This window comes from Podarcis gaigeae, assembly GCF_964106915.1.
Source record: "Podarcis gaigeae genome assembly, chromosome: 8".
NCBI classification, from domain to species: domain Eukaryota; kingdom Metazoa; phylum Chordata; class Lepidosauria; order Squamata; family Lacertidae; genus Podarcis; species Podarcis gaigeae.
In genome coordinates this window covers 76,858,040-76,877,739 of record NC_139684.1, presented here as the reverse complement: position 1 = coordinate 76,877,739, position 19,700 = coordinate 76,858,040, and the positions used below count along the sequence as shown (strand labels likewise).

Here is a 19,700-nt window from a genome sequence, read left to right as displayed (position 1 = left end):
CCACTTGGTTTTCGCCTACCCCCTTAGCAATCGTCACAACTTTGTAAGGTTTGGGGGTTAGGCATTGGCTTATTGGAGTGTGTGGTAGGGGAGGTGCAGCCATCACCTACCCCTCCATGAATAAGGGTATTCTGGTAAAGGAATCTGGGGGTCCTGGATCTCATCCAAAGTCCTCTTAAGGGGCTAGGGCCATGCCTGGACCACAGGAACCCCGGGGTGAGCTACGCTGGTCTTCATTGATGTTGCTCCCTCATTTGGTGTTTACCCTTTCAGACTTCCAGCCAGAGAGGAAGAAGTCAGTTATAGTCTGCTGCCAAGCCTAAGCCAACACCACTCACTTTGCTGTATACAATAAAGCTGTGGCCTAAATTTTGCCCAGTAACTTAAACTAAAATTATGTGTCAGTGTGAAGTAATCTTCAGGGGAAGGGCTTGGGGGCCTTGAAGTGCAATCCAAACCAACTGTGCAAAGAAGAAACATATACTCAGGATGGCCCTCATAATAACATAGCAATCAAAAGCCAAGGAGGAACGAACCAGCAGGTGGCTTATGGAAGAAGAAGCTGACTTGAAGGGATTTATGGGCCTAGGAAAGGTAACCAAGGATTCCAACTGGGAAGGACTGGTCCAGTGAGGAGCAGGAAATTATGGAAGTAGAGAGTGCATGCTTTCCCAGAAATCCTATATTTTAATATTGTAACACAAAGCTCTTTTTTCATATTGGATGCAGCCAGGTGCCTCTTCCAGTCCAACCACACCTACATGTGTTCCTCCCTCGGGCTTTATGGTAAAACTGAGCTGGAAACAAACTAATCCTAATGAGGCACAAAGTAATCAACAATTAGCATGTCACACACATGCTCTTCCAACACATCAGGTAAACCTGGAACCTGCTCACATCCATGGGGCATTGACACCCTAATGTTCTGGGAGTGGGTGGGGTGTTTCTAATGTAATTCCCACCACCACCCACACTTTGGTTTATTTTTATTAAATTTGAATATTGCCCTTTATCTATTGATCTCATGGCAGTTTACAAGAGAAAAACACAAAGCACATAATGAAAACCAGATCGACCCCTTCTCACAAACCAATACCCCCTCCCTCTCTGTGGGGTGTTGTTTGTAAGTTACTTTGAGCTGCCCTGGGCAAGATAGCAAGTAATTTTATTTAGTTGATCAATGATGATGATGATGATGATGATGCAAGCAACGCAAGCATGGCATCCAAAGAGAAACTTGCTTTTGCTGTGGCCCCTGAGCACCCATCTTGCTGGGGTGGGGGCTTGTCCTCCCGCAGGGTGGGGCAGGCACGTCCTTTGCAGGGGCTGCATCCAACAAGTGAGGTTTCCTCCAGTAAGGGGCAGGGGTGGGTTTCCAAAAATACCTTCTTGTGAGAGGAGCTCACCAGCTGCTTCCCTGATGGGGCAGTAGTGGGAGCAGGGTGGGCTTGTGCAGCATCAGAACATCCCCTCCCATGAGAGGAGCTTGGGATGAGGTGGTGGCTGCTTGGGTTTGTCTCTGGCAGATGCCTCGGTAACAGTGATCGAGCAGAATTCTTTCCACAATCAGTAAATCGCGATCTACAGGTTGGACTAGTGGAGCTACAGGAATGAAAGGGTTGTAGATAACATTTTCTCTTGTAACCTATTTCCAGTGATATGACTTCTGAATAGCTTTCATCCCCATTTTTAACACACACACACACACACTCCTCTCTTCCCCATTTTTCGCTTTTCTTTCTCCCTCCTTCCTTCCTTCTTTCTCTTTTTACTTTTTCTCAGTTCCCCCCTTTCTTTTCTCCTCACTTTCCTGCTTTTATTGTGTTCTCACTTTTATAAATCCTAACAGCATCAACATTGCCATCATTATTGCTATTAATTTTATTTTAAATACACCTCCTTCTACTCATTTATTTATACTAACAGAATTTCTAAAGGATGGAGTAAAGTCATATGTGTGTAATCACATCTAAGAAAATGTGGCATTTTCCCTCTCCATTTATTTGCGTGCTGAGGTCCCCAAAACATCCCTTCCCCAAATAACTCACACATCACACATAAATTTTTGTTTAAGGTTTTTGGCATAATTTTGGCCACAACTTTATTATCATACAAGATTGTGAATGGTTGCTTAGGCATTGGTTATGACTAGCTATCCCCCCCCCCCCCCCGCTTTGGGGATAGCACTGACTCCCGGATTCCAGCGTAAGTCAGTGTGGAGGAACAGGCAGGGCAACTGGGGCTGTGATACAGACCCTTCAGTTCCTCCCTGCATGCGCCTTGGGGTCTTACACGGCCCGCACCCGATTCCAGGGGTTTGGACAAGGGGATGGTAAGCCCCAGAATTCCTTTAACGGAATTCCCATTCCGCAGCAGCATTGGAGGGGTAGGCACAGCCAATCCATACCCCTCCACCAACCAATTTTAACCAATGCCTAACCGCCACCAGAGCCCTTACGCTCGCCGCCACCATTCACAAAGCAAGCCACACTCTCAACTTGGACACCACTGCATCCAACCATAAATCATTCCCAAACATGGAAAGATGAACCCCATCAGCCCTGTATAAAACCTCCTCCTTAAAGGAAATACGAGGGTGAGGAATCACCAATCCGCCCAAGCTCACAACCAACTTGCCCACCGCGGAATTAATCCGCTTCCTAACCTTCTCGGTGGACGCCGGGCAAGGACTGCCCCGCCAAATGTGGCGCTGAAGCAACTGTGACCAAATCAGTGTAGCAGTAGGCACTATAGCCGCCAGCTCCCTTAGGTCCTGCAAAATTACAGTACGCAGCGTATAGCATGGAAAAGAAACCATATCATTTTCCCCCAGCTGCACCACAATCGCCGAGGGTGGACCAAGCAGGAGGACACGCCGCTTCATAAGTGGCAAGAATTCCCTCCAACGCATGCCCCTTCTGGAGATCCAGGACACCTGCACCTGCTGTGGAAGGCCCAGACCATCTCCCAATCCAGCCCGACGAGCTCTGTCAGCGGCCCAGTGCACAATACTGTGGCCCACTATCCAGATGCGGACAGTGCCCGGACCTAGGGTTAAACAGAAACGTAAGTACACAGCACATTATTACCGCACATAAGTCTTGAAGGCGTCAGACCTCCACCGACCCAAGTCCTTTATTCTCTTCACGGATAAACCCCAATGGGCAGCTGTCGTTGCTGCACCAATCCGGAAGGAGTGAGGAGCGAATTCTGACGCCTTGAGCCCGCACGCTGCAATAGCCTTACGCAGCACCTTAGAAAATTGATGCCTTACCAAAGGGTGCCCATCCTCATGAATCAACAAGGGCCCTTCACCAACAGGACGCAATGACATGTACCTGTTAAGATCCCTTACCGGACAAGGGCCAGCTTCCCCAGTCGCCGGGAGCCTGATAAAGGCTCCCCTACCCAGCTGGTCCGTCTTAGAGTTCCTAATGTGAATATGTAAATCAGACGGAGAAATACTCACGTCCTGCAACAACAAGCCCCTGGATCCTCCATCCCGCATAGGCTCGAGGACCACCTCTCCTACCCTTAGGGCCCCAAAGAAAGCCAATGAGAAGGCTGCAGAGAACAAACGAGTCTCAAATTTAGACCAACAGATGCCACGCAGTTTAGACTGCATCTGCGCCAGCAACTCGAATGTGATAGGCCGTCTAGGGGTAGGCTTGGAGGGATTGAGACGCCCCCAACCCTCCAAGGCCCTGCGCACTACAAACTTCCCACACGGGTCCTTGTTAAAAAATGCCTTGCTAAAAAAGGAAATTGCTGCCGCATGCATTCGCAGCGTCCGGGGCGCCCGGCGCAACTGGAATAGGTGTGCCAAATACCTGAGCACCTGGGAGGTAGAATGGGGTGCAGTAACCTCTCCAACGACCGTCTGTCCATTAAATAATAAAAAATCCGCCCAGGCCTTTTCATAAGACCTTAAAGTGGAAGGGGCAACAGATGCAGCTACTCCCTGTAAAACTAAGTGCTGCCAAGGTTCCAGAGATGATCCGGTAAAATTTCCGGACGGTCTCGAGCCTCTGGCGCCAGGGATCTGAATCGCTCCATCTGAAAACGGGACAGAGCATCAGCAATCTCGTTAGAAATGCCCGGAACAAAACGAGCAGAAAATACAATATTAGAACGCAAACAATACAAAACAAAGACCCGCAGCAAGGCCACTACTCTGGGAGAGCGTGAAGCCTGCTTGGCTAGTATCTTCACTACCGCCTGGTTATCCGACCAAAAGCAAACGCGATGGTCCTTGAAATACTCAACCCACAGATGCACAGCCACTACAATGGGAAAAAACTCGAGAAAAGTTAAATCCCGGGTTATAGCTTTCCCACGCCAAGCGGAGGGCCACCGCTCGGCACACCATCTGCCGTTCCAGAACAGACCAAAACCTAGGGACCCCGCCGCATCCGAATGCACTTGAAAGTCATTATGGAGGTTCAAAGTGTCCTGCCACAATGACACGCCATTGAATTCCTCTAGGAATTCCATCCAAATACTGAGGTCAGCACGCACCTGGCTAGACAGGCGCACCCTATGGTGCAGAGCTTGCAAACCCGAGGTGAGTTTAGCCAAGCGGGAGCAGAATGGTCGCCCAGGAGCGACCACCCTGCAAGCAAAATTCAAATGACCCAACAACGACTGCAACTGACGTAGGGTGACCTTCCGCAAAGGGATCAATTCCTCAATAACACACCTTACAGTGATTATCTTATCTGCAGGCAAGCTGGAGGTTTGGGCCACGGTATCCAATAAGATACCCAAATAAGTAAGCTGCGTGGAGGGACCCTCCGTTTTTTCCGCTGCCAACGGAACGCCCAGCTCTTCCGTTAAGGAAGCAAATGCCTGCAACAGAAAAACACAGTCCCCCGTATCACTAGCTGAGGCGACCAAAAAATCATCGAGGTAATGCGTGACACCGTCCAAGCCAGTTTTTTCACGCAAGGCCCACTCCAGAAAAGAGCTAAAGCACTCAAAGGCTGCACAGGCTACAGAGCAGCCCATAGGCATGGCCTTATCAAAATAAAATCCTCCTTCAAACTGAAAACCCAACAACCAGAAATCATCTGGATGGATCGGAAGCAGCCGAAATGCAGATTCAATGTCGCATTTAGCTAATAGGGCACCCGGCCCAAACTTCCGAATCATCTTGATCGCATGATCAAGAGTAGCATAGCGCACCGAACAAAGTTCCGGGGGAATCACGTCATTTACTGACGTGCCCCTCGGGTGAGAAAGGTTATGAATGAGGCGAAATTCCCCCGGGGCTTTCTTGGGAACTATACCCAAGGGTGACACATGCAATTTAGGAAAGGGGGAGACCGGAAAGGGACCGGCCATACGACGCAGCGCCAATTCCTTTCTAATCTTTTTACGCGCCACCTCTGGCATGTCTTTAACAGATTTTTGGTTGACTAAATTCCCGGCTATGGGGGACGATGCCACCGGAATCCTAAAACCCAAAGAAAAACCCTCACGCAAATAAGAGGCCGCTTCTTTGTCAGGGTATAAATCCAACAAAGATAACAGCGGCTGCAGCCTCACCGGAGTGTAGGCTAAAGAAAACAGGGTACTATTTTCCAGCTCCAGCGGCTGGCACCTGGGGGGCAGCTTTCGGGAGCTGCTGAGAGCCCCCACCCTTGCGAAAGGGATGCCGCACCCCTGTACAGACGGACGCTGAGTGGCTCCCTGAGCACTTCTCACAAAGGTGTGTGTACCTACAGGGCCGCCGCTGGCAGGCGCCTTTGTTGAAATCCCAACAATACAACCGGCGACCCGCCTTTTGAGGGAGCGCCTTAAGCCCTGGCTGATCAGGGGCCTTTTTGTCAATGCGAGGGGCAACGTAAGTAGTCCAAACGTCTAAGTCCTTACGATCCCAGCGGGCAGTAGGGATCTTGGCTGCTCTGCGCCTGAAATTTTGATCATAAGACAAAGCAGCGGTCTCTCCAGCCATCGTGAAGGCCGAGCGGACTATGGACAGGTAAACCCATAAGTGCAAAGACCTCTTAGGATAAGCTGCAGAAACTATGCCAGCGAACACCTGAAAACTGTCCAGCCAACGCTCGAAATTCCTATCCGCTTTAGCTATACTTGCCCTCCTCCTTGGAGCAGCAAAATCCTTCTCCAAGGGCTCTTGACCTTCGAGCGGAGGGGCTAAGCTAAAAATATCCACGTAACGACCATTCAAGATCCTGGCCCGCATTTTTGCCGACAAATGGGCACCAGGAATAAGGTCCCTAGCAGAATTGGTGGAGACTTTAACGTCAGGCACCAAGACACCTTCCAGACATTCTTGCACCGCCCCATACTTTGCACGATGTGAATTTGCTCTGCGCTCCCAAACCCACTTGGGAAGCCCGGATGTCTCGCCAAAGCCCCAGTAAAGCTTAAGGGAAGCTTCCTCATCACTACTAGAGCTATGCGAAGAAGTACCTGACGAAGACGAAGAAGTGCCCTTCCGCTTACGCTTGGAGCGCCTCCTGGAGCTCTTCTTGCGACGGCGGCGCCCACCAGAAGAGGCCCTTGGAGGAAGAGGGAGGCTGTCTTCAACTGATGACTCCGAACCATCGCCTTGTTGCACCGCACCTGAAGCTGACTGCGACACAGGTAAGGACAGAGGATCTCCCTCCTCATCACTAGAGTGGTACACAGCGCCTGGAACTGACTGAAAAGAGACCACCCGTGAATGCCCCATAACCGAACTCGGTGCTACTGAAGGCTGCCCAGCAGAAGCCTGCTCAACACGGCCCCGTGCCGATGTCCTTCTGCGGGCCCCAACCCTGGCACGCCCCCGCCCCCTTCGTGTGACGGCCCTGGTCCCAGGCAGGACCCAGGGCCGAGCCGGCTGCATGTCAGGTAAAGAAGCACTGGCTGACAAATATACTCTTTCATCTTCACTAGATGACGATACAGGAGAAGAAGCTCCCCCAAGAGGAGCCGACAATGCCGATGAAGACGAAGGTGTTGAACAACGATGCATCAGGCCTTCCATCTGAGCCTCGGCCCTCGCCAGAGCCACCGGGTCACCGGCCAAGCTAGCGACCATGGATTGAAGACGACTCAGCGACTGGCCAGGCACAGGAGAACGTAAGGCCTGAGAGGGGCCTTTTATAGGCCGTTTTGCAGGGGGGGGTAGGCGCAGCCCGCTTCACTGCCTTCTTAGGAGCCATTCCTAGCACTGGTGGAAAACAAGAAGATTAATTGACAAATAATAAAATCAATAAGGACAAAATCACAAAATAAAATAAGAAATAAAATAAAATAAAATAAAATAATTAGCCAATAATAAAATCAAAGTAAACTGAAGTAAATTCACCAGCCGGAATTGGCAGAGCAACCGCCACCAATGCGGTAGAATTCAGCACAAGCAGTACAGCTGCAAATAACAGTCAGCAAACAACAGAACAAGCGAAATAAAATCACCTGCAATTAAGCAGTCAGCCCACTAGAGACCACCACTAGGTTGACTATACACAGAAACCACTTCACTAACAGGCAGCCCTGCAGTTACCACGACTGGCCACTAGATGTCGCCACCTACCAGGGAGAAGGCAAGATGGCGTTCCCGCCAAACGCCACAAAATGGCGGGCCTCCGAGGATTCCCCCCCCCACCGCCAAGCGCCCCACGAGGCGCTGGCCCACTGGGCCTCAAACCTGCCCCAAAAAGGCGCCGGAAACTAGGCCCACGGAGCCTTACGGCCGCCGCCTGCGTCCTAATAAAGGGCGGAGGGAAAGGAATGCCCCAACCGCCCCCCGCAGGCCGCCAAACGACGCGCGGAGCACGAAGGCCTCCTTCAGCAGGGAGGCGGCTCACGGCGCGGCGCAGCTGGCGCGGGCGCCCTGCAGCCCGCAATCAGCAGCAAAAGCCCTGCCGGCCCCCAAGCACCCACCGCTGCCGCCACGCAGCGCCAGACGGGCGGCCCCGAGGACCAGCCCTACCAGGTAAATCACCCCGGCTCCCAGAAAGGCCTAGTAAAAAAGGGGGGCGGTAAAAGGCCCCAAGCCCTCCCGGCCGCAGAACGGCCCCTCTGAGTAAAAAACCCTTCGCGGTGGGCAAGCTGTAGCTTGGCCGAGCCCCGGGCCTTAGGCACCCGGGCCAGGCGCCCACCCGCTGCCCAAGGGGAGAGCACGCCTACAACCAAGAGGGAATCCGAATTAGGGACTAAATGAAAAGGAAAAGGGGGAATAAAGTCAATAAAGAAACAGGGAAAATTGAGAAAAGGGGAAATAAACAAGGGAGATATAGAACCAGTCTCTCGCTGCCAGCACTCCGTTCTGATCCGGTGTCCACAGCGAAAGAGAAAGGAACATTCTGTGGACCCAGTATAAATAACCTCTGTTCCCACCCCTTAATTGGCAACATCAAATTTTACCCAGTAACAACAACAACCAATCCATTCAATTTCCCCTTGCCACAGCCTGGCTAGATAACTAGGAATGCTTTTGCTGGCCCCAACCGCAACACGTGCTCTCTTTTAGTGAGAACACGCTTTCCAATGTTTCATTAATTAGGAAATCCTCTCACACTAAAAAAAGGGGGGGACACAAAGATGAGGCAATGCTAAGACATCTCAACCACATGATGATATGAAACATTGGACTGAGCTTTAAAAATAAAATAAAATGCTTAATGTGCTGCAAGTGGTGGTGGTGGGAAATCTGAACCTGGTTCCAGTAACCAGGTGGAGAGGTGGAGAAGTGGGCATCTCCCAGGGTGAGAGGCTGGGTGAGAAAAAGGAAAGCTCCAAGGTGAAAATGGGGGGTGCCTGTCATTGGGAGTCGGGGAATGTGCTTGTGACTTGTCAATGCTGTGACTTGTTTGCAAAGCATTTTGAGGATGAAATTGCTTTAATCCACTGGGAACCTGACTCAGCTGTTACAGGAGATGAAACTCAAGGAGTGTCCAGAGCACGGTCTAGCCCTGATGTGTTGACTGAGTTTCAATTGGTAAGATTCAAGGACATTGCCCCTTGCCCCTCTTGTCTGAAGTAGCAGGGAGGGGACAGCTGACTGGGTCAGGGAGGTGATTAATGCCTCCTTGAAAGAGGGGGTGGTCCCTGTCTACTTGAAGGAGGCAGTGGTGTGCCATCATCACAGATGAGTTATGTGGATCCCCCCCCAAGTTATTTCATACTAGCCCTTGGAGCTGGGACATCTGAGATGGGACTTTTTGGGTAGAGTGTCATATGAGATATGTAGAGGGGTGGGGCATAATGAACTGACAGGAGGTAGTTTACTAATACTACTGATGCCTGTTGTATGCATGACCAAAGTATCCTGCCAGGCTGCTCAATCAGAGGAATTGGGGGGGGGGGCAGTGTCTATGGCACCCTGTCTGAAGGTAACTAGGAGAGACCTATAGACCAGTTGCCAAGCCCATCTACTTTGGGAGGGACCGGCTCCCTCAGGCATTTTAGGAGGTGGGGAGCGAAGACTCCTTGCCACCTTGGAGTTGCCTCCAATGTAAACTGGTGTTTGTTCAGTGAAGGTCACCGTGCATATCCTTTCTCTAAGGTATTGGCTAAAATTTAAAAAGGGGATGGAGGCTGCAAGGAGAATCAGATTTTTAATAATAGAGAGACTCCATCTTGGAATAAGAAAATACTACGCATTATTGATGATTATGATCTTCCTTGAGATATTCTTACTGTGTTAGATATTGAGGTGACACCTTGTCATATGAAATTTCATATTTTAAAGCATGATTTCCTTGGCAAGTCTGTCCCTAGACATGTTGGCAGATGAGGCAAACCACAAAATAGTGCCTCCCCATTCCAGGGAAGAAGAGATGAGTGCAGATCGACATCCGGAAGAATGTGAAGGGTGGGGAATAAAGATCCTCACAGGAAACAAGCATAGGAGGAGACCAGCAGTGCCTACTATTGGCCAAGAGTCCACTGAAGAGGCAACCTGATTGTGGGGGAGGGGCAAATCTGGTCTTTAAGAAGCGCACTGTGGCTGTTGTTGCCACTGTGTCAGCAGCAGGGGCAAGGAATTCCTTGGAGGTCAGATCTGCTGCCCCTATGGATCTATCCTCCTAAGATGGTTGCCTCACCTTGCCTCATGGGGACCAGCCTGTGTTGGAGAAACGCCCAACCGGGACGCCGGGGCTTCTCTCCGGTGGTCACTCTCTGGCTGGAATCCTCCCTCAGTCTAGAGAAACCGATGATAAGCGACCCCTCCCATCTGAGAGGAGCACATTCACTTTCTCCTGGCACCGCATCACAGAAGAAAGAGGCAGTCCGTAGTCTACTGCTACTTTATTAAGACTGTACAAAACATGTCTGCGCTCCTGAGCAGTACAGCACGAGAGTATCTGACTCGACTCTGCTTCTACACAGAAGCGAAAGACAACTCTCAGTAGCTCCACCCGGGTACACTGAAAACTGGCTGAGACTTCCTGTCTCACGCTCAGAGACATCACATGATGTCAACAATGTAGCTGCTTGCTCGCAGCTGGTGGGAACTGAAATCCCAACTGCCTGCAACTTGCTATGCCAAACTAGCCATTCAGCCCCCTCACTATGTAAGCACATCACAAATACCAAACGGGGAAAAGCTTTTACAACTCTGTCATAGTTGAAGGCTGCTCTCTCTGGATCCCCCATGTAGTTTGCCTACGTAAAGGTGAGGGGCCTGAATATTCACCCAACTACTTACTGGTTTGTTCCATCTAAGAGGACTTAAGAGAAGCTTTGTTAAAATATTTAAATCTCCCACTTGAGAGATGGATTGGTTATATGATTAACTATTTATTAAGGGACAAATCCGCTTACCCCTCTGAAAAATTGATCTGTTTTGCCTTTACAGTTACGATTATAAGGAGAAAGGTTTGTAGGGATCAGCACTATTTTTCTAGATTTGCAGGTGCCAGAGTTCACCACGTTCACCACGAAGTTGTTCCTTGTTCTCTTAGAATGGCAGTGGCACTAACCTGAGAGGTGCCGGAGCTGAATTCCACTGAACTCTGCTTAAAATATGCCCTAATTTAAATCTTTCAAAGGAGAAACCTCTTATCTAAGGAATCATCTGATTTGAACAATGATTTTAGCTGTGCAATGTAGTTTATTTTGTTTTTATTCTGTTTTATGTATTGCGTCTTTTGTAATCGCCGTGGCTAAACCAATAAATGATAATTACATTTGTATCTGAAAGAAACAGATCTGAGAACCAGCATTTGATTCTCCATAACCATTTAGTTTGCATTGTAATCGTCATAATGAAAACTTAACTGTTTTTTAATGATACACAACAGGATTCTTTGAAGTTAGAATCCACAATTCCCATATTCTGACCTCTTTTCCTCTGCCCCTTGCTTCCCTTTACTTCAACCAAAAGCAAAAAAGAAAGAAACAGAGATCCTGAGTCCTGAATTTTAACACTAGGCTTCCAATTCCCCCTTTTTGCAATTCATTTTGGAATACATAAGGAGGAGGTCTACACTTTCCCATTCACTCTTCATGTTCAGGCTGGTGTGAGATTCGTGAAGCATTGTAACAACCTTCTTGGGTAACATAAAGAACAAAGTTCCCAGCTCCGAACATCTTTCTTTTATTTTTCCTGATGGCACAAAAATCTGTTGTTCCACAACCTTGGAAAGTGAAACTGTAGACCTTAAAAAAATCTGGGGGGGGGGGGGGGGAGAGAAATGTTGGCATTAGTCCTTTACTCAGGGACTAGGAGATGGTTCCTGTGATGGTGAATGATAATTTTAATAAGTTAGTTTTTAAAAGTGTATATTTAAGAAATCTGAGAAATATCATAATTTCGTCAGAACATGAATATACAAAATTTTCAGCATTAGAATTTCAGGTAAAAAAATAGATCAGATATAATTTAAAATTGCTATCATACCCAAAGGACTCTCAAGACACAAAGAATATTTATAAACAGGTTATACTTACGTACTTTTCGCACCATAACACTCACTTTTTTCCTCCTAGAAAGTAGGGGAAAATGTCTGTGTGTGTTATGGAGTGAATGCCTACGGATGGCGGGGGGATCTGCTGCAGTCATGAGCAGAGGTTTTTCAGATCGCTAAGCCGGGGAGGTGGGAGAGAAGCAGAGCCTGCTTGCTTCAAAGGAGCAAAGTGGGAGAGGAGAGGAGCCTTCTCCTCTTATACCCCTCTTCTGCATTATTAGCAGCATCCCTCTCCACACACCCCATGCATGTTCCTTCTCCCCTTTTAGCAGCATACCTCTCCACACACCCCACACATGTTCCTTCTCCCCTTAAACCCCTCGCCTGCATTATTAGCAGCATCTTTCTCCACACACCCCACGCGTGTTCCTCCTCTTACACCCCTCTTCTGCATTATTAGCAGCATCCTTCTCCACACACCCCACGCATGCTCCTTGTCCTTGTCTCCTTGCACTGGGTCACCCCAAATTCACCATCAGATCACATAGCATGTCCATGGCTACAGCTTGCACCAAAAAAAAGCACGCACCCACTATTGCCTGGGGCCGCAGTGGTGCAAAAATGTGGTTACAAAGCATGGATCCACATGGATCCTCAGGATTTTTGCATTGGGCTACCCCAAACTCACCGTCAGATCACATGTCTGTGGCCACAGCATGAACCACAAAAATCATACATCCACTGTTTCATTTAGAATATATTTTTTCTTGTTTTCCGCCTCTAAAAACTATTTGCGTGTTATGGTCGGGTGCGTGTTATAGAGCGAAAAATATGGTATAAGATATAATGAAATCAGAGAATTTGAAAACAGGCCTAAATCAAATTCTTGTGGGCAGGTGATTTGCAATAAAATACGAGGAATTCTATCCCTGCCATCTCCTGGGCATATTAAAAGTCACATGCTACGGCCACACAGCAAGATCTGAGAACAACACTCCCACCTTGGTGTCTGAACCTTGAGTGAACCTGCCATAGGTCAACAGGGTGATCCAGCAGAAAAAAAGCTGGAGTTGCACTTCATTGTCTCTCAGGATTGTTGGGTGCCAACTGAGGCTCCCTCATTGCCCCACTGTGATCTAAGTATCCAGAGAATCCTCCTTTTATTTTACCATATCTAATTTCATGTTAAACGCATCAAACATAAAGCAGATGAAAAAGGCGAATCCCAAGAGCCAATCAGGTACTCATCTCAGAATTCTTACTCAACCCTTAAAAGAGAAAATAGCAAAGCCAAGGCTGTAAAGGGCAGCAGAAATAAGAGAAGAAAGAATGTAGGGTAGAAGCATCACAAATGGCCTGGAATCTGCCTCTGTCCTTCTGAGGCAAATCAGCCATATGCCCCTCCCCCATTCATTCCAAATTCCCTCCCAATGTAGCATTATTCCTGAAAAATATGCTGAAAGGATGGTTTCAGGTTAAGAACGGACTTCCGGAATTAATTAAGTTCTTAACCAGAGGTACTAGGAAATCCTGTTAATGAAAGACGGGACTCCCAAGTGCCATCTGGTGTCAAATTGTTATAATGCATATACAGTAGTGCCCCGCAAGACGAATGCCTCGCAAGACAAAAAACTCGCTAGACGAAAGGTTTCTTCATCCGCGATTTGCCTCGCAAGACGAATTCCCCTATGGGCTTGCTTCGCAAAACGAAAACGTCTCGCGACTTTGTTTCCTTTGTGTATTCCTATGGGATTTCGTGCTTCGCAAGACGAAAAATTCGCTAGACGACAAAAATTGCGGAACGAATTAATTTCGTCTTGTGGGGCACCACTGTAAAGCGCTTTATCTTTATGAATGTAGCTAAATCATGACATCAACAAAATAATGTATGGTTGTAGAAAGGAACATATCCTCTCTCTCTCTTCCTCCTTTTGTGTATCCCCTAAATGAATTCTGAGGGTTTTCCCAATTCTGTGGAGCAGATTTTGGGAGGATTCAGAGCACATACATGAAGAAGAGAGAGGAAATTCTCTTGCACAACTGTAAATCCTTGCACTAATGGTCTGAGTTAACCAGATACTGCTCATTGTCACAGAATTTAAGGAAATGAAATACATTTATTTTACATAATAAATATTTCTTTTGAACAAGACGGTAGCAATGTTACCTGTACTGAGATCAACTTTAAACTGAATGCACTGGGTCTCATTCTCAAGGCAGTTGATGGTCTTCTCACTTTTACACATTATTGTTCCTTTGGAAAAGCAGGATGGGCACTGCAAACCATTTTCAGCCAGCATGTTGCGATCAGGAACTGCCAAAATCAAAAGTATAGTGAGCATGTTGATGTTTTTCTCTTTTTTTTGTATCTCTGTGTTGTATTAATGGAATCCACCCTAGGGCCTTCTAGTTTTGGTGGGGCAGCTGCAAGTACTCTTGGATAAAATATAATCTAGACACAATCTGGGTTCAGGGCTGAGGATGGGACAAAGTCACCATTGGTCTCTGAGATGAATGACCTTTACATAAAGGGGAGTGGGGGAGTGTGAACTTTCTTCCCTTCTCAGTCTCTCAGAAGGTTTTCCTGCCATTGATTATGGTGTAGGCTGTATGAAAATGGATGCTCTTTGTCCCTTATCTTTGTACAGAGATTCTGTCTGTCTTCTGCACTTTAGCAATGAACTAACTGTCACTTTCTGTGAATTCCCTGAGACCTCCAGGTACAGGGCAGTATATAAATTAAATAAATAACAATAATAAAATAACTGCCAGCTTAGACAGTGCTTATTTTGTCAATTAAAAGACTGACCAGAAGCAGTTCAAGTGTCTGGATAAGATAGGTGGGTTGTAAGGCCCATATTTGGAGCATCTAATTGAACGTTATCTTTAAGGGACCATAACCTATTTATGAGCTGTTCATGCGCTTAAGTATCCAATTATATTGCTTGAAATAGATCTTTGATGGCTAATTATGCATAGGGAATGTTATAAAGGCATCTTGAAGATTGTATTCTTGGCCCCGATTTTTTTTAGACTTTTTTTTACTTATCCACTTGGTTAATTAACGTAGGCAAAGTTCCTCAATTGACATAACTGACACTTCTTTAGACACTTCTAAATCCTCGGAAATCAACATGACTTATGCCAGAAGCAATCTACTTCTGAGGTAACCATTTTGGGGAGGTGGGTCATTAAAATAGCAAATTAGCACAGCAGCACATCAAAGGAATGGAGGCTGCTCCCTGTGTAGTAATAAAACCAGGATTGGGTTTTATTAGAAAATGAGGGATGTGACCATTCTCAGGAAAAGACAAACTGCCAAGGCAAGGATGCTGCTGTGTCTATGAGAGGGACAGGACATCTTCTGGTGGATGTCTTCATTGTAGGCCTCAGGTTGTATATATTGATGCATAACCATATATGATAAAGACACCACAGTGCATTATGGTCCCACAGGAAACACAGAGCCTGGGTTACAGCATGCCTGGTACCCATGGAATCTCACATCACTTGGATATAGGGGCGATATGTAACCATATCTTAACATACAGTAAAAATATGGCTGGGACAAGGGGGACTAGCACTGTGCAAGATCAAATCCTTCCACCTATCAGAAGGATGATCTGATTCTGCATGGTGCTGCTTTGAGGGGCAGGAAGAAGGAGAGGCCTGGTTGGAAAGGCAACCCATCCCTTCTCTGGCTGACATGTCTGTCAAGTAAAAAATAAAGGGACCCCTGACCATTAGGTCCAGTCGGGAACTATTCTGGGGTTGTGGTGCGCATCTCGCTTTATTGGCCTAGGGAACCGCCGTTTGTCTTCAACCAGCCTCCGGCTCATCTGGCAGCATGACTAAGCCACTTCTGGCGAACCAGATCAGCGCACAGAAATGCTGTTTACCTTCCTGTCGGAGCAGTACCTATTTTATCTACTTGCACTTCATGCTTTTGAACTGCTAGGTTGGCAGGAACAGGTACCCAGCAACGGGAGGTAACCCTGTCATGGGGATTCGAACTGCTGACCTTCTGACTGGCAAGCCCTAGTCTCTGTGGTTTAACCTACAGTGTCACCCATGTCTCTAGCTAGGTCCCTCTTTTTCACAGTTTCTCCTCATGACTGCCTCCCCGTCCTGCCTGACTCGCCATCCCTTGAGAGCCCCTAATAGTCCTGAGCTGCTCAACACAATCTGTAGCCACCTGGGGCTGTCTCACCCCATTTGAATGAGGCACAGATTCTCTAAGTACTGCTGATTGACTAAGGATCCAGGCCGTGGCCAAATTCAGTGCAAAACCCTAACATGTTAATGATTCTAAATTGATGAAGAAACGTACGGCTGAGAAATGCATTGTTACACCAGTCAGTCTTGCAGCATTGCATCTTCATCTCAAAGAATTTACCATCCGCTGCAGTGAAGCTGTAATCGCCTGATAAACAGATTCTGGATGGCGAGCATTGATTCGAAAGTTGCTGTTGGGATTTCCCTATGAAAAAGAATTTGAAAGAAATATCTAGATATGAAGGTTTACGGCTGCTAAGACACATTCACTGTAATGGTTCCAATTTTCTGTAAAAGATGCTTGCCAAGGATGGGTTGAATAATAGTGAGTGTAGAGAAGCCAATATAACTCAGATGATACTACCCTTACCTCTCAGAAGTAATAAGAAATAAACCTAGATACTGCAGATAAAACAATGTGACCACCTTTTAATCTTCCCTGTATTTCTCTTTTATTTTGCTTTTGGAAATGATTTTGTGGGTCTTCGACCGAAATAAATAATGTTCTTGTTCTTGGCAGTATCAGTTGCATTTTCAGCTGAATTTCGGAAACCACTTCAAGCAGCCATTGTTAAGAGCTATTTCAATGGCTTTTGCTTGATTTGCTCAATGCAAACAGCTAGAAGTCTGTAAAATTTGATAATCAACCCAATGTGCAATGGGGCGTGAATAATTTTGATTGCAACCGTAGTTTGTAAACTATAACCAAAGCTTTCAAAGCTTTATTACGATCATAGACCAGAGTAAAAGGCATTAAATTTGGAATGAATGTAGAACTTCATTTCAGGTCCAATCTACAGCATGAAGAATCATGGCTTCTTCCATACTTCTGACAATACATGTGCCATATACTGCATTCTCTCTGCTAGTCGATCATAACCATTTACAGGGCAGGAAAATACTTCCCTGAGCTCCTGTTGCCCAACCCAAAATACTTGGCAGAGGTTTAAAGACTGTCTCCAAGCAAATCTAAAAAATGTTGTATCAACACTGACAACTGGGAAACACTGGCCTGTGAGCACTCCAGTTGGAGAACAGCCATTACCAAAGGTGTCATAGGCTTTGAAGTCACTTGAACTCAGGACGCAAGGGAGAAACATGCTAGCAGGAAGGCACGCTTGGCAAATCCACACCTTGATCAACTCCTGTCTGGAAACCAATGCCCCCACTGTGGAAGGACGTGTGGATCCAGAATTGGCCTCCACAGTCACTTACGGACTCATTGTTAAAACCGTGTTTATGGAAGACAGACTTACTCAGCTACAAGTGATCGCCAAGGAAGAAGACTTGGCTGTGCACTTCAACTGCACCAACCTCACTGTCCCATTTCCCCTCTCCCTCTAAGTATGTAGCAATGATGTAGGATCAGATGGTCAAGTGAGCACCACTATCCCACCCAGAATAGCCCCAATGTATTTTGGCACCTGAGGCAAAACACAAAATGGTGGGTGAATATGTACATCAAGATGGAAATCTGATGCTTGTGATCAGGTGACTTTAGATTCCCCATTTTCAAATGTTAGTGATTCCTTACTGCAGGATTGAGAAGCTGTGATCCTCCATATGCTGCTGGACTACATCTCCCATCATCTCTGACTGGTGGCCAGGATAGATGAGGCAGATGGGAGTTCTCATTCATCTACAGCTTATGTGCCACCGCTTCCTTACCACTAATTTAGTAATTCCAAAAACAAAAGACAAAAAACCAGATAAATCTTACATATATTTGTACGCAGAACACTGGCAACACAGACATCTTGACGAAAGGTGCAATCGGCTCTTACATTGCCAGCAAATGTCAGTGCAGTCTTGTTAAATCCGTATCTGCACTTCAGAGGCAATGCTGAGGACAGGAGCAAAAGATTAGTTCATGGATTGTTATTATCATTATTATTATTTGGTTTTGTGGTTTCCTTCATTTGACACAGAGAAGGAGGTGAGAGTGAATTAAATCTTTTAAATGAAATGGGGTTCAAGTTAATAAGAGCTTTCAGTAAAAGAAAATGAATAAAAGCCATTGGCCAGAACACTGGTTTAATTATTTCCAAGAGGTAAACCCTCCCTGTCTGACGGCCCATTTTTTCCTCCCATCCACTCTATTACTTCAATGCCTTTTTCCCCTACTGTTCAATTACAATCTTAGATGTGAGCTTAGATAAAGGAGCAATGGCCAGATGAGCAGGAGGAAGACTTATCCCATCATTTAGGTAAGAAAAAAAGCATTGTGGAAACTGGGTACCCTCTGCAGGAATACTCTGTCCCATCACTGACCCAGACCTGTTGGGGAGCAGATTTTGCATTTCAACCAGTTTTAAGCAGAGTTAAATGAACAGGGTTAGATCCAGGTTAAGAGAGTTGGTCTTTAAGGGTTCTAATAGCTATGCTAGGGCAACTCACCTATGAAAAATGTTGACGATGTTCTTGGGTTTTTTTGGGGGGGGTTAGGACAGTTAAGAGGGGAGAAAGAGGGGACTTCCTGGAAGCACATACTGTTCTGCATGACATGGACAAAGTGGAAATACAAACATTTTGATCCCTCTCTCATAAGACTGACAATGCTACCAACTTGAATGGCTTCACAAAAGCTTCACAAAAAGGTTTAGAGAAATGATGCAGAATTAGGCTACCAGTGGCTACTAAACATAGTACCTTCAGTTACTAGCATATTTCAAACATCATTGCTCTTGGCTTCTAATTTTTTTTGTGTGTGGGGGGGGTTTTTTTGGTTTTTTTTCTGCACTTGCCTCCAAGCAGCTCAAGGCTGTGTACATGGTTCTACGCTCCCCATTTTATCCTCACAAGAACCCTGTGAGGTAGGTTAACCTGAGGTATAGTGACTGGTCCAGGATCCCCCAGTGAGCTTTGTGGCTGAGTGCGGATTTGAACCCTGGTCTCCTGGATCCTTGTCTGACCCTCTAATTACTACAACATACTAGCTCTCTTAAATTCAGCTCTCCGGATTCCTCTGTGCTTCTAAATATTATTTCTGTAAAAGTTCCCCATCCTACTGGTTCCTACTTACCTGGAGAAAGCAGGGCCAAGAGGAGGCATGTGCTCAGGAGTGCCTTCATCATTCTAGAAAGAGAAGTGATGCACATAGAGGCTTACTTGGAGGGATTTATAGGTTACGTGTTTGCGCTGCAAACAACACTTGGGGACAAATGTTCAGTGAACTCTGGGAAGAGGAGTTTATTTTTCCCTTTGGCATAACGACATAGAGAAAATGATGACCTTCAAATATCACTGTTGACATTGTCTGAATTATTTCACCACAATCTCATTAGTTGTCAACAGGCACTTTTCAAAATTTTTCTTCTATACAGTTACCGTATTTTTCGTTCTATAGGACACACTTTTTCCCTCCTAAAAAGCAAGGGGAAATGTGTGTGCATCCTATGGAGCGAATGCAGAGGGGAGGCAGGCGGGAAAAGCCCCCAAGAGCTGCACACAAGCTCCGTGCGCTCTTGGGGACTTTTCCCCAGGAGGGAGAAGGGACTGCCTGGCCGCACCAGTCCTTTCTCCCACCTCGTAGAAAAGCCCACAGGAGCCACACACCCTTTA

General features: G+C 46.8%; 1 protein-coding gene and 2 long non-coding RNA genes across 4 annotated transcripts; all 3 read right to left on the bottom strand.

Annotated features, from left to right (window-relative positions):
• Nucleotides 1–2,008: 2,008 nt before the first annotated feature.
• Nucleotides 2,009–7,178, bottom strand: LOC310851530 (integrase/recombinase xerD homolog). 2 transcript variants are annotated; one of them, XM_083754048.1, is made up of 3 exons: nucleotides 6,887–7,178; nucleotides 6,436–6,667; nucleotides 2,009–4,056 (listed from the first exon to the last, which is right to left on the bottom strand). In XM_083754048.1, exons 1-3 carry the CDS (start codon nucleotides 7,046–7,048, stop codon nucleotides 3,086–3,088), a joined length of 1,365 nt encoding a protein of 454 aa, XP_083610174.1. In that variant the 5' UTR covers nucleotides 7,049–7,178; the 3' UTR covers nucleotides 2,009–3,085. The 2 variants fall into 2 exon arrangements, with proteins under 2 accessions (XP_083610174.1, XP_083610175.1); XM_083754049.1 differs by having other exon boundaries at nucleotides 2,009–3,048.
• A 4,001-nt stretch (nucleotides 7,179–11,179) lies between these two features.
• Nucleotides 11,180–13,446, bottom strand: LOC310851874. The gene is made up of 2 exons (XR_014567904.1): nucleotides 12,866–13,446; nucleotides 11,180–11,627 (listed from the first exon to the last, which is right to left on the bottom strand). It is a non-coding gene; the product is annotated as an uncharacterized lncRNA (long non-coding RNA).
• A 591-nt stretch (nucleotides 13,447–14,037) lies between these two features.
• On the bottom strand, nucleotides 14,038–17,927 carry LOC310851845. Its single transcript, XR_014567875.1, has 3 exons — nucleotides 17,860–17,927; nucleotides 16,195–16,344; nucleotides 14,038–14,178 (listed from the first exon to the last, which is right to left on the bottom strand). It is a non-coding gene; the product is annotated as an uncharacterized lncRNA (long non-coding RNA).
• Nucleotides 17,928–19,700: the final 1,773 nt, after the last annotated feature.

What these genes read in the sequence shown, in the direction of transcription:
- LOC310851530 (XM_083754048.1), bottom strand. Translation starts at nt 7,048, where the DNA reads ATGGTCGCTAGCTTGGCCGGTGACCCGGTGGCTCTGGCGAGGGCCGAG. An exon ending in CATCTAGTGAAGATGAAAGA is followed by an intron (nt 6,668 to 6,886) that starts GTATATTTGTCA and finishes GTCTCTTTTCAG; the next exon opens with TCAGTTCCAGGCGCTGTGTA. An exon ending in CACTTCTTCGTCTTCGTCAG is followed by an intron (nt 4,057 to 6,435) that starts GTACTTCTTCGC and finishes TCCCGTTTTCAG; the next exon opens with ATGGAGCGATTCAGATCCCT.